The following is a 14,871-nucleotide window of genomic DNA, read 5'->3' as shown; positions in this document are numbered from 1 at the left end:
TACCAATGCTACGTTGCCTCTGGATTCCAAGCCAAAGACGTTCCGTCGTTTTACAGTCAGCACGTCGACGTCCTTTGTGTCCTCGTCGTCATCGTCAAAGAACTGCACAGATGGAGTTTTCAAGTCCTTGCACATTAGTGGCTCTTCTTCTGACTCTGACTGTCCCGGCAATGCGTCTTCCTCCATTCCATTGTCTTTTCTAGGAAGCTCTCTGATCTCCTCTCCTGCTAATGTCACCGTCTCACTTAAGAGTGCTCTGCATTTCTCTACCTCTTCACCGCTAAAAGAGGAAGGTGCTTCTTCAGGGTGATCTGTCCCCCCTAATAGGACTTCTTTCTCAGGGTCATTTCCAAGCATTTTCTTCTGGGCCTTCTGAAGAAATCTCACACGAGGAGCCACTGCAAGTCCAAGGGAGCTGCAAAACAGGTGAGTATGTTATAAGAGTAAACTCTCCCTGCACTGCCTGTAAAGGGGCCCAGGTGGTTACCAAAGATTTCTCACTCTTCAATAAGAACAGGTTCAGACATTATATGTAATAGTGGAACAGAAGAACAGGTGATTTTGTAGATATGTGCATATGAAACTGCCTTCAACTGAGCCAGACCAGAATCCACGTCAGGTTTCACGCCCCCTTAGTTTCCTGACTCAGGATAATCTGACACTCTAAATATTGTTGCCGGTACCAGGCTAACAGACTGTCACAATTTCACTGCTGCATTCAAATCAGACCTGTTTCGTAGGGCTCCAGTTCTGACACTCTTCTAACCAGCACTGGTCTATGCCTGGTAGACTGAGACTCCTCCTCCACCATGCACCAGGACATGAGACATGAGATCACCACACGGAGCCTGTGTGAGCGGGTGTAATTTATGTAATTGCCCCCTCATCTCCTCAAAAAGGGGAGAAGGATTATGCGAAACAGTTCTTCATTTGAAATGTCACCTCACATCTCAGGAAACATTTGAGCCAAAAGTGGTTAGAGCATCAGACGAGGATTTGGGAGACCCCAGTTTGAATTCCTACTCTACCACGGAAGCTTCGGTGGGTGACTTTGGGCCAGTCACACACTCTCAATCTAGCCTACCTCACAGGATTGTTGTGAGGATAAAGGAGAGGAGAATGCTGTAAGCTGCTTTGAGTCTCCATTAGGAAGAAAGGTAGGATACAACTGAAGTAAATAAATAACTATTTAAGGTACCACAAGCAGTGTTCCCCCTAAGCTGTGGAGTCTCGTGAGCAAAAATCCTACTTTGTGAGCTGTTGGCATTAAAGTTGTGAGTGAGCGATTTGGCTGCTGCATAAATTAGTTTGCTCTGGAGCCCTCCTTCCTGAGCTAAGACAAAAATGTCTGAGCCAGAGGCTAAAAGATTGTGAGCTAGCTCACATGAACTCAGCTTAGAGAGAACACTGAGTCCACAAGGCTCCTATTTTATTTTGCACTGCAACAGACTAGCACAATTTCCCCTCTTTAATTTTCCAATTCAAATGTTACCTGAGGTGCACAACAGAGGGGAAAGCCATCTGGTTGGTCCACCATTATGCAAAGACGACCCCCAGGCAGGTATGTTCCTGAACCAAGCCTCGCCTTAGTTCATCTCCATCCTGTTACAGATTATTTCCCACAATACAGAAACTACAGCGGTTCTGCACTGCAAACTGGAAAGAGACGAGCATTTGGGGTGGGATGACGGCTCAATGTTACAGCATCTGCTTTGCACGCAGAAGAGGAGATTGGATTTATACCGCGTCCTTCACTACCCAAAGGAGTCCCAGAGCAGCTTACAATCTCCTTTCCCTTCCCCTCCCCACAACAGACACCCTGTGAGGTAGGTGGGGCTCTGAAAGAACTTGTAACTGTCCCAAGGTCACACCAGCAGCTGCATGTGGAGGAGTGGAGAATCAAACCCAGTTCTCCCAGATTAGAGTCCACGCTCCTACACCAAACTACCTATCCCAGGATCAATTCCTGGCATTCCCAGTTAAAAGAATCAAGTAGCTGGTGATGTGGAAAATGCCTGGTAGCCTGGAGAGCTGTTGCCAGCCATAGAGACAATACTGACACTGACAGGCCAATGGCCTGATTCAGTATAAGGCCACTTCATGGGCATGTACAGATACCACTAGGTTCACAATTGCACACTGATACAAAGACTGTGGAAAGATTCAAGACAGATTTCCCAAACTGTAAGTAGGTTTGCACACTGATACAAAGACTGTGGGAAGATTCAAGACAGATTTCCCAAACTGTAGTTGATTCACACAAAAAAGAATCGGTAACTACGCATCCGTTCCTCCCTTCAACCCCATACCCTCCCTTAAAAAAGAAAGATAATGCTCAGCCAAATTGCCTACTGAGCTTTTTAACATTCGGGAAACCATTTAATTAAATAGTTATGGACCGTAGCTTCCCATTCTCCTCTAGCAGCAGAGTCTTGTCAACAGTCATGAATACAGGGCTTGGCAAAAACCCTGCTTGTCCTGCATACACTTTTTTCGTAAGCGCTACGAGGTGAAATTAAGTATTCCATTTTGTGTGAAATTAAGTATTTCATTTTGTAAGATGAGATGGAAAACAGCAAGAAGCCTTCCTGTTAAAAGAGCAGCAGTTTTAAGTTCGGTTTCCAGGAAGAGAATGCTGAGATGTTTCATCCCAATACCTCTCTGCCACAGAACTATTGGTTTCTGTTGGGCTCAATTCTCGGATTAATTACTGCAGGACTGCATACCATCTCTGCACAATTTGAGATAGCTGCTGCCTGGCATATCCCTGAAAAGAAGGAAAAGAAAATATACGTAACGGAAGCCTTTTAAAAAAAGGAAATTGAGGCAAGTCACTGAATATCAGCTAATTTTATTATCAGAAGCTGAGCTCCTTCTACCCCTCTAAATTAGAACATTTGTTAAACCAGGGAAATGATAAAGCCAACAAATTCCAGTGCTGAGAATGCGCAAGCAAAGGGACATTTGTTTTCAATAAGCCTAGTAATTGTTTCACAGCAAGAGATGCACGGAGAAATGGACAGTGAGGCACATGTCGCATCTTCTTGTGGGATGTACTCTGAACCCTCAGTTCCCAAACAGATTGGTGCTTTCTGCAGGGACTGCAGGATTCCTGAAGCAGGGCATGGAGTTCAAGAGAAAGCGAGGATCCTGCAGCAGGTGGAATCTTCCTCCTCCAAGGAAGAACTGGTGCTTTGCTGCAATGATATTCCTTTGTGTATCATTTTAGGACTGGGTTAAACATGTCCTTTTTATCACTCATTGTTTGTCAGATCTTGTTTTAACTATGCCACATTGACAGTCACGGGAACAAACATGAAGCTGCCTTATACTCAGACCCTTGGACCATCAAGGTCAGTAACTGTCTACTCAAGACCAGTAGTGGGTCTCCAGGGTGGGAATAAAAATGGACTCAATAAACACTGTTCTTCTGCCAATAGTCAATATTCACACAGCAATGGGCTGCATGCACACACTAAGCTGCTAGTGAAAATTTCTGCACACTTGCTGGGGAAAGTGATGGGTAAATGTGAGTTTGGAGAAGAAGTCGGATGAATACTACAGTGTGTATGCTATCCAGAGCACATCCCCCACCCATCATACCCCTCCATGCCCACTGTCAGCTAGCTGCAATATCTGTGCTGTCTACCCTTCCCTCTTCCCGCTTTGCTTGCAGCTCAGCAGCTTGCTGTAAACATGCCAGGGAGCCGTGGGAACTAGACGCCTTTATCAGTCTGGCCTTGTGTATTTGGGAGGGCTTGGGATCCACCTTTGGTGTGAATTTTTCTGCTCTCAGGAAACCATGGGACTCTCCCGCTCATTATGTAATATCCCGCCGGGAGTTTTCCCGCGCGCCCGAAGTTCATTCGCTTAGCTAATGGCTAAGCTATATGTATTGGGATGTTCCCGCCTTCTAGTTATTCCTAACAATGATCCTGTGGACATGGTACCAGTCTTGTACACTAATAAACTTAATGCTTCAGGAGAAACGTGTGTGAAGAGTTACTTGCTGTGGAACCTGACACCCACAGTATAAAATTGTATGTTCTTATTCTATTACTTTTGCAAAACAGAAAAATGTTAAAGAGTTAAAAATCTCTTGTGGGCAAAGAGAATGAAAAGGAAGATAAAACCATATCCCATATCCAGCCCCTCCCTGCATTCACAAAGAACTCTGTAAGCGTGAGATGTTTCCTACACTTCTGGGCTTCTCCCATAAGTACGTATTGCCATTGCAGGGGGAGAAGTTGGGTTGCATCCAAAGTGGTGGTGGTGGTGGTGCTGGTGGAGATGCTTTTTTAATGCATAATAAATCATAAAACTATTATGTAATAAATGCATCTAAAATCTGTCCCTCAAGCAGTTACATTCTCAAACTGACAAGAGGCAAGCTGTTGGAAGTAAGCCTCTATTAAGTACCCTTATCTAGCGTGTCAGAATCAGGGAAACAGATAACTTTCTTTTGAAGGACAAAATTTTAATCCAGTTCCTGCGGAGAAAACAGTTTCTCTGCTATTGTATCTGCAGAATGCCGATTGATGCGGTCACAATGTTTTCCATCCTGGCAGTTAACAGATGTAGTCTCCCCTCAACCTCTCTGCCTGCCTCAGAAATAGCTCAACAACGTCCTTTTGAAGAAAAGCAGTTATCAAAATAAAGTTCAGCCCTCTGAAATTTTTGTTCACCACTACTACCAGGTTGCAGTCTTAACAATAGCAATGCCACACTAAAGAGTCTCATCAGTATTCTGAAATGAGACTACAGCGCTTAAAAGATGGATGTGGGGTTTTGCTTTAATGCCTCTCCATGCCAAAAAATTCCGATGAGTAAGCAGTTCCAATAAAGTCTTGCAGAGAGAACCAGGTTTCTGAGCAAACTGAGCAATCTGGATCTGCTCGGTTTTGAAACGGTAGGCTGTATGCAGCTACATTTCTTTGCTTATCTTAAAGGCCGTGTTTCCCATATGGGGCAGGAGGGTATCCCAAGCTTTTGTAGTTTTATCAACTTGTGAATACTCCATGTTTTTTTTAAGTAGGTCACCATTCCAAGTAAGTTTGGACTCGTGCCTCACCATACCAAAAAAGGTTGGGAGCGACTGGCTTAAAGATTTTTTTTAAATCTTCTTCAAGGAGACCCACCATATTGATTCTGCATTTCCTGTAGAATCAGAAGGGCCCTGACCTGAATGGACCAGAGTAGCCCAATCTCCTCAGATCTCAGAAGCTTTTTAAAGTAGGTCACCATTCCAAGTAAGTTTGGACTCGTGCCTCACCATACCAAAAAGGTTGGGAGCGACTGGCTTAAAAAAAAAATTTTTAATCCTCTTCAAGGAGACCCACCATATTGAGCAATACATTTCCTGTAGAATCAGAAGGGCCCTGATCTGAAGGGACCAGACTAGCCCAATCTCCTCAGATCTCAGAAGCTAAGCAGGGTTGGCCCTACTTAGTACTTGGACAGGAGAACACACTAAGGGAGTCCAGGGTCACTACACAGAGGCAGGGAGTGGGAAACCACCCCTGTTTGCCTTTTGCCTTGAAAACCCTATGGGGTTGCCATAAACTGGCTGCAACTTGATGGCACTTTATACTGCAAGAATCAAAAGACAGATGTCTGGAAGGGAGGGGGGTCTATAAGGCATGTCTTGATCTACTCTGAAATGGGGAATGCCCTAGAAGCATGCTAATTTTTTAAAAAACACAACTGGATAGAACACGCCATCACCATAGCTAATTAGCTGGTACCTTTCCCCTATTTTGTAACAAAATACCCAATAACAGGACTACTTTTACACTAACCATTGACTGAACCCAATACAAAAGTACTCAAATTTTCAAGACCATTGAATGGCAAGTTCTATCTGTTAGCAACCATTTCAGCAGAGAGAAAAAGGTTGAAAGTAGGAATGACTAAAGGTCACAAAGAACAGCACGGAGAATGCAAGCTGGGCCACAGGAAGCCTCCACACCAGCTTTCTGCTCACTAGAGCTGCTGAGCAAAGGGAACCAGGGGGATAAAATTCTGTGGGCTCTGATCACCCTGTGTTTCATGGGGTCGGGCAAATTGTCTAATTTGCTTTAACTGTTTGTAAAAGGGGTGACCCCTGCAGGCCCATAGCCAGGATTTTTAAAGTAAGGGACGTTTAAATTTCTTAGGGGGCACTGGCTAATTGAATTAAAGGAATACCTGGCTCCTTCCCGACACCAGCCACCACTTGGGGACCCTGGGATGGATGGGAAGTTGTGGGGCCTTGCCAGTAAGTCAGGGGGCCTAGCCCCGAGATGCCCCACAGTAGCTACTGGCCTGGACCCCTGCCTCCCTTCTAGACCTCTACCTTCTGATTCTATAAAATAGGGACTTCTCAATCAGGTCCATCTGCTTGAACGGGATTAAAAGCCTATCTTAAGCTAAGCTAAAAAAAAACTAACTGCGTATAGCCCACAGTTTTCATGACATACCAAATCCAAATTGCTCAGTTGTGAGGGACGCCAAAAAGTGTGGTCCGGAAGCCCCCTCACCCCGAGGGGCACTTGGCAGTCCTGTTCTTCACACACAAACTCCAGACAAGTTTGTAATATAGGGATAATACAAACCGAATTTCTGTACTACTTTATACCTTTAAGGCCCTAAACAGCTTGGGGCCTGGGTAGATGAAGGACCACCTCCTCTTGTACTGTCCAACCTGCCAATTTTAGATCCTCTCCCCAAGCCTTGATCTCTGTGCCTCTGCCTGCAGAGAGACTGGCAACAAGAGACGGGGCTTTTTTTAAACAGTGGCACCTCATCTGTGGAATGCCTCCCCTCTGAGGCTCAACACCGTGATCTCCCAAATGAAGCCTTTCATGGAGGGATGGCACAGAGCTGACAAGCAAAAGAACGCTAAATGCTTATTTGAAAAGCATGCAGGGAATCAATGAAAATTTCTGTTTGGATTCAAGGAGGAAATGGGGGGGGGAGACTTTGCTTTCCAGTTCAACCCAGAATTTTTAAGACCAGTGTTCCCTCTAAGCTGAGTTAGTGTGAGCTAGCTCACAGTTTTTTAGCCTCTGGCTCACATATTTTTGTCTCAGCTCAGGAAGGGATGGCTCCAGAGCAAACTGATTTATGCAGCAGCCAAATCGCTCACTCACAGCTTTAATGCCAGTAGCTCACAAAGTAGATTTTTTGCTCACAAGACTCCACAGCTTAGAGGGAACATTGATTAAGACTCTGGGCCACTCTAAGCCACCTCTGTTTTGACACACACAATGAAAAATAGTTTTTCAATACTTTCCATGTATTTATTTACAAAGACATCCATTATGTGCGGCTAAGTGATACAGCTGAGAAATTAAATATCCCCACCATTCACATCCCTGTGGAAGTCAAAGGAACTGCTAACATATTCACATCAGCAAAGTCCGTTAACTCTACTCACAACAGTGACTTCTCATCATATGAATAATCTCCACACCAGAAGAAAAAGCCTTGAAGTGTATAAATAGTTGCACCAGTGCTTGTGTTTTCAGCCCACATATATCTTATTGAAGGTCCCAAAGAGAAAATCCACATTGCGCTACCCCTAAGAATGGGCCACAGCTCAGTGGGAGAACACATACTCTGCATGCAAATAACCACGTGAAGCTGCCTTATACGGGGTCAGACCAGTGGTCTATCAACATCAGTGTTGTCTGTTCTGATCGGCAGTAAGTCTCCAGGGTCTCAGGCTGAGGTCTTTCATATCACTTACCACAATGCTCCCTCTAGGCTGTGGAGTCTTGTGAGCAAAAATTCTACATTGTGAGCTACTGGCATTAAAGTTGTGAGAGAGCAATTTGGCTAGTGTGTGAGCCAGAGGCTAAAAAACTGTGAGCTAGCTCACATTAACTCAGCTTAGTGGGAACATTGCTTACCACCTGAACCTTTTAACTGGAGATGCCATTGATGGAACCTGGGACCTTCCTACATGCAAAGAAGATGCTCTTCCTCAGAGCTGCAGCACCTCTGAGATTCAATCCCTGGGTCCTCTAGTTTAAAGAACTTCAGGGAACAGATGTGCAGAAAGTCCATTTTCTGCTTCAGATTCCTATAGAAAAACTGCCATTGGAGTATGTAATGAGTGAGAACAGATTAATGGTCTAGGTATAATCCAAGAAGATAAGAAAAAAATGGTGGTACAATGAGGAAATTTTTATTTCATTTGAAGGTCCCTACAAGTTTCGCAAGCAGCCTTATCAGGCTGTCAGGATCTACAGACTTCTTATGGTGGGAACACTATTAAGGGATAGTTGCCTTACAAATCCCAGAAAGCTGCATTCAAAACATGTAGGGAAGTTTGAGTGAAATAAAATTTATTTCCCCACTGCACCATTTCCCCCCTTCTCTTCTTTAATTCTGCACCACCACCACCCTAAATCTAAGAAATCTGCCATTTGCTATAATATGACTGTCTTTAGTGCTAACCTTCGAGGAGGTGGAATGGTATGGTATAGCTCAATCTCCTCCGACCTTGGAAACTAAAAGCAGGGTCAGTACTTGAATGGGAGACGCCCAAGAAAGACTGCAGAGAAAGGCAATGGTAAACCATCTCTGCTTTTCACTTGCCTTGAATGCCCCTTGCTGGGGTCACCATGAGTCAGTTACAACTTGACGGCCCTTACATAAGTAATGCTACCCCAGAATCTGCTGAGACAGGCCACATCACGTGGTCAAATGGGAGTCCACTTGCCTCTTGGCTTGTGTAATTGAGGAATGAGTGGAAAGCGCTTCCAAGGCCTATTTTGCAGTCCATGTTGCAAGAGAAGGAATTAAAGAACTTGTCAACGGTATGGTAGAGAAGCCTGGTATCATGGTCTGTGCAGGACTGGGAGCAGAGCCTGGTGTGACCTGGTCCCAGGAGAGACCTGCATGGCAGTGAAAGCAGACAGCCTACAATCCCCATAAGGCTTAGCAACGGGCTATAGCCAATCAGAGTACAGCGATTCTGTGAGGAGACTGTTACATACTGTGTGAGGAGTCTGTCTTAGCTGTTAACTGTGGAAAACGGGGTTCTTTCGTCTCTCTCTGCAGCCTGGTCACTGTGGGGACAGGCTGGTCTGGTGAGAGGAAAAGATCCCCCACTTGGCTCAGCGTGAGTGTTAGGCAGGCTGTGGGCCTGGAAGTAGTAAGCAGTTAGGAACAGTAATAGGTGGCTGTGTTAGATTGTGTTTATTTTGCCTTTTAACCATTGTTATATCTTTTAAAAGCACCTTGTCTTGTTTTTCCTCTACCCAGTACTGTAAAAATAAACCCTTTCTGTTTCACTGGTTCTCTGCCTTGGTCATCACGCTCATGTTTTCTCGGCTGTCAAAGGGGCATTTTGGATGGGCTTGAGAGGGTACCTTGGGCCTTCTCAAGGGACCGAAGTCCAGGGTGATGGAGGCAGAAGGTGGAGACCCCCTGGGGTCACGACACCTGGTCTTTGAGATCTGGGGGGGGGCACAGATGGAAAGACTTCAGGAACCGTGCTTGGCCCCCCTAGAACTCTAGCTGCCTAATACAGAATTAACACTGCAATGCAGAATGGCTTTAATCTTTTTGTAAATGACGGTTGAATAGGCTAAAGAGCCTCAAAAGTAGCACAGAACTATTGTGCATGTTAATTTGGTATTACAGGATAGCAGAGGATAGGCCCCGGTCACACGGCAAAGTTGCCGCGGGAGAGGCACGGATGGTGGGCGGATTATCTGGGCGCGATCACACCCCAACATCTGGGAAGTGGAGCGCACCCGTGGCTTATCGCCGAAAATGCGTGTTGAAAAGTAGTACCTCCAAGGTACTAGTAAACGTTTGCCCCGGGCGCCCTCCAGACTCCTGTGGTGTGATCGCGCCAGCGTGCGGCATTCCCCTCCGGTCCCTCGTTTACCTGCCGGCGGCGAGGGAAGGACCCGTGGTGTGCGTAATCGCGGATCAAGCTGCGCCGGGGCAATTAGCCATGCCTCCCCCACCCGCGATATCCGGCCCGTATGACCGGGGCCCCAGTTAAGTATTCATTTACCAATATTTTTCTATGGTTTGCTTATATCTATATATTAACGAGCTATGTATATATGTGTGTCATACTTAGTGGTGGTGGAAAGTGCCGTCAAGTCACAGCTGATCTATGGTGACCCCATGGGTTTTTCAAAGCAAGAGACTTTCAGAGGTGGTTTGGCAATGCCTACCTCCATATCACAACCCTGGTATTCCTTGGAAGTCCCCCATGCAAACACTAGCCAGGGCCAACCCTACTTAGCTTCTGAAAGCTTACAAAGTATTTTTAAAATGCTATCATTTCCAATTGGAAATAAAGCAGCCATTGTTTGTGCAGTTCAAAAGAAATCAGCAAAAAAAACCTGTAGACTTTTACAGAGCACTTTTAGCATTTATAACAATTAGACATAATAGCACTTACAGGGCATATTCAGTCACAGGTAGCTTGAATACATCAAATACTTCTTTGTTCTTCATTAGGTAGACGGATCGCAGATAGGAAACAAAACACTAAAGGGGGAGGGAAAGGAAAATAAATTACTTTGAACAGTAAAAAAAGAGGTTCTGTCTCTTTAATCTGAAACAGATAAAGAGATCCAGAATGTTGAACAATTGAAATTTGTGCACTGTATTTTAGGTAAAACTAATTAAGATTGAAATAGATCATCTATCAGTTGCTGTCTGTCAAGTCAAGACATGATCTCCTCTTCTCCCACCTCTGATTATGCCACTCGGGTATACCTCTTTGGGGGAAACGGCATCTTCTGAACACAAGTAATAGCTACAGGTTACAACTTAAGCTGGCTCGACCTGGATGGCCCAGGCTAGCCCAATCTCATCCAAACTCAGAAGCAGGGTTGTTGGCCCTGGTTTGTATTTGGATGTGAGACTACCAAGGAAGCCTGGGGTTGCTATGCAGAGGCCGGCAATGGCAAGCCACCTCTGAACATTTCTTGCCTTGAAAACCCTAAAGGGTTGCCTAAAGTTGGCCGTGACTTGACAGCACTTTCCACCACCACAGCTGAAGCACAAGCATGTAATAATAATAATAATAATAATAATAATAATAATAATAATGCTTTCGATTCATTGATCGCTCTTTCCCACATACCTGCGGGCTCAGAGCAATTTACAGTTACTCTTGAGACAGTTGGACTAACAATATTTGTGGGGATAGGTGGTACCTGAAGAGTATGAATCAAATTATGAGTCCATTTGAACCAGAAACTAATGGGTTCTTAAAACAATAAATTTGCTCATAAAAAGCAACAGCTACTTTCACATAGAGGAAAAGCAATGTTTTATTTAAACGCATAGACCACCTCATGACCATACAGGTTCTCAAAGCCGTGTACAAGGATAAAAACCTCCAATACATAGTAAGACTAGTGGTGTGCAACATCCACCCCTATGACTGGCTAGTAGTATGACATCTCTGGATTGGCTTAGGGTAGATACTAGAGTCCCAGTTTCCTGCTTTTTCCTTGGTCCCTGCTGCTCCTACACTTCAAGCTCTTATTTCTCCAGCTCAAGGAAATGACCTCAGGAACCATATATCCTTCAGAACTAGTATAATTGTCAACAGTCCTGCCCTAGCCCTGACTGTTAGGAACACAACAGTTCCTACAAGAGTATACAACGTTTGCTTATTTAAAAAAAAACCTAACAAAACTACTGCCATTGTTTGATTTCTTAGTCAAACTGGCAAAAAAAAAAAAATGATGGATGACTGCCGTTTATGACAAAAAAGCAAGTTACTACAGAGGAACTGCTCAACTACAATTGAGATTACCCAGTCCAGTATTTTTAAACTATGCCTGCAATCCGGGGCCAGATCTTCCCCACCCCCAACCCCCCACTCATGCCTTCCTTCCTTCCAGCCCACCTCACTTGCCTATGTTTCCTTCCTACTGACTGTGTGTCCTTTCCCTGATGGTGCTGGGTGGTGTGTGCAGAAAGGAACAACGCCACTGTGTGCACCAGGGAAGCCACCATTCCTTCCTTGACAGCATGTGACTGGGGAGCTCTGCAGCAGTGGACCTTGTCAGGAACTCTGTGCCCTATCAGCTCCCCCGCCCCCCCGGGTATGCTGACACCAGCCCTGCTGCAGTTGCATGCACTCTTGAGTGTTAGCTCCACAAACATTAAATGGGATTTACTGTCATACATCCCTAACATAAGGTTTCCTCCTAGAATGTACTTCCGGTATTTCAAAGTTTCCTTAGTGGTCCTTTTTATTTCATGGGGCTAAACTCCAACCGAACTTTTTTGTATGCTTCTCCCGTTGCCTTTCAAAATGACCTTCTTTCTTCCATATATCTTAAAACCGAAACTGTTTGCTTCATCCTTGAAAACCATTTTTAAACACTTAATAGATGTTGCGGTATGGAATTCTTTTGCCCTTAAAACCCAGCTGCCGAAACAACAGCACCAGCAACTGTACAAACAGCTTTCGCTTGAAGTTTCATATTACCCAGGCTGCAATAAAACACTGGAAAATCACTCCTATAAAATGGAATAACCTGCTGCTACCAGCATGCCCTTTCGTTTGGCTGCTAACTCAAGTGTATCATTCATTAAATCATACTGTTTATGTTTCCACTGCACTGTTCTGTAATTTTTGTTTTGGGAAGTGCTGGGGAGGAAAACTTATTTTTATAGATATATTTACTGATTCGTTTTTGGAATTCTCATTTCATCTCCCGTTCTCCAAAATCCATTATGGAAAATCTACTACTATACATTTTTTTTAAAGATTGAAATATGCAGAGCAAAAAAAAGGGTACTAAGTGATTGGGTTATTTTAAATAACTCTACGGATTTTATTCTCACACATGCACACACCCTTTCACTTGAGCGGCACAAAAATCATTCTGCTTGCATGAGGAATTGGTCGCTTTAATTATGAAACTTTGGGCTGCGCATAATGATCAGTATCTGCTCCTGCTATGAGCTGTTTATAGCAAGGGCAGAAAGCTATTTAAGAACTGTTGAAATTTGGGGTCAGACACTGAAGCACACATAGCAAGAATCTCAACCAACAGCTGAATCTGTACTACTAGCAATGTCCCATATTGCAAAATGTGATTAGATATCACAAAAGAATGAGTGGGGAAGGAGCCACGGTTTGAAATTTGTACGGCAAGTTCAGACCAGTTTTTCCTGCACAGGTTTAATGGCAAACTACGGTTTCCCAGGAAGCTTCGAAATACCTAATTGCCTCGATAACCTAACTATCTCCCAGGCTCATTCACACACCCGCATACCTCAGGTTGGCATTATGTTTGAACCAAGCAGTGTGGTATGCAAAACAATTCAGCAACAGTTTCCATTTTTCCCTTGGGGATGTATAATTCTCATTAACTTTCTCACAGCCCAAAGGAAAGCCAAATCATGGCACAAGACTACAAAATAAAAAACAACACTAGAGAACTAGCATGTCACTTATCTATTATCTATTTACTTGTTTTATACCCCACCTTTCTCCCCGATGGGAGCCCAAAACAGCTTTCAATGTTCATCTCCTGCATTTTATCCTCACAAAACCCTGAGAGGCGGATGAGGCTGAGAGTATGTGAATGGCCCAAGGTGTGATGGACGGTTTCCACCCACTAGGAGCCTCAGCCAATCATTTTCAAATGTTAAGGGGGGGGAGTTTAGCAGTTTAACTGCTGGCCAAGAACAGAGTGTTTGGGGGGGGGGGTTGGATTTTGGTTGGAGAAGGGCTAGGAAGCATGCTGGTTAGGAAAGGAGTCCAATGGGGAATTTAGGTATTTTGAAGACAAGATGGGGTTTGGGTGCTGTTCCCGTCAAAAACTGTTAAAAGCCTTCTGTTCTGTGTTTCAGTTCTGAATCAGTCAAACAAGAAACCCGCTTCGTAGCTGCTACGCATTGTCAGGTTCCAGCTGTCCAGTAACTTTGTTACTGGAATACTGAGAGGGCTGAAGTAAAGGAAAACAAACAACCAAGACACTGAAATAAACCTGTTTCTCAGTTGTTTCCATCAAGCCTACTACTGTGTCAAGCCTATAATCCCCTCATAATAGGCCAAGGTAATACCAGGTGGCGACCTGAGTTCAAGTATTGCCCTCATTGAGGACCAGAAGACTAAGCATCCCCAAAGCCTCCTTTTTTAATAATAAAAGAATGTGCGGGGGGGGGGGAGTTTGTAGGGTGTGAAATTTACGTCCCTAGTTTCTAGGTCTGGAGATGGTGTCATCATACAAGGTCACCCAGCAAGCTCTTATGACAGAGTAGGAATTTGAACCTGGGTTTCCCAATCCTAGTCCAACTCTAAACTACGCTGGCTCCCAAGTGCTTCATTATTTCTTCCCAAAATAACACATTTAAGCATTACAAAGTCACTTTATATCATTTCTTCACAGTAACACGCTATATTTCTGAAGTCCTGAAAATTTTCATGGAGGGGCTACATCTCAATAAGACAGTCCCAAGAGCAGTGCCTAGACTTCCAGTTACATGGGCAGAAGAAACTTACATGTCCAACAGCCAGTTATCTCCCTTAAAAGCTGAATGGTGGTGGCACTTCTCTAGAACATTCCACACGCTCCGGAATTGGTTGGCGCCCTGGTGTGTCACTCAGAATCTGTCCCTATCCACTGCCTGCATTGCTTGAGTCTCACCTCCAACATTCTACATTCTAAACAGTTTGCTGTTCCTCCCCGCCCCCCAGCCAGTCAGAACACAGAGGTTATTTGAATATGTAGCCTCATTGGCCTTTGCCTCGGAACACAGAGGTCGTTTGCTTATGCGCCTTGATTGGCTTTTGCCTCTAACATTCTAAACAGTTTGCTGTTCTGAAGTAAAATGTGTCCAATCTCCAGGTGAGGGCTGGAGATCACTCAGAATTACAACTGCTTT

At 44.5% G+C, this 14,871-nt stretch overlaps 1 protein-coding gene across 1 annotated transcript in view; it reads right to left on the bottom strand.

The window, feature by feature from the left end:
* DDX10 (DEAD-box helicase 10) overlaps window positions 1-14,871 on the bottom strand; it is a 255,941-nt gene that overhangs the window by 185,755 nt on the left and 55,315 nt on the right. The window contains exons 12-13 of the mRNA XM_015415396.1: window positions 10,412-10,500; window positions 4-415 (exon numbers count right to left, since the gene is read on the bottom strand). Of these exons, the coding sequence (XP_015270882.1) occupies window positions 4-415; window positions 10,412-10,500 (501 nt within the window). The remainder of the gene's footprint in view (window positions 1-3; window positions 416-10,411; window positions 10,501-14,871) is intronic.

This window comes from Gekko japonicus, unplaced genomic scaffold (genome assembly GCF_001447785.1).
Source record: "Gekko japonicus isolate JY-2015 unplaced genomic scaffold, Gekko_japonicus_V1.1 scaffold1101, whole genome shotgun sequence".
Taxonomy (NCBI): Eukaryota; Metazoa; Chordata; class Lepidosauria; order Squamata; family Gekkonidae; genus Gekko; species Gekko japonicus.
This window is presented reverse-complemented; position numbering and strand designations above follow the sequence as displayed.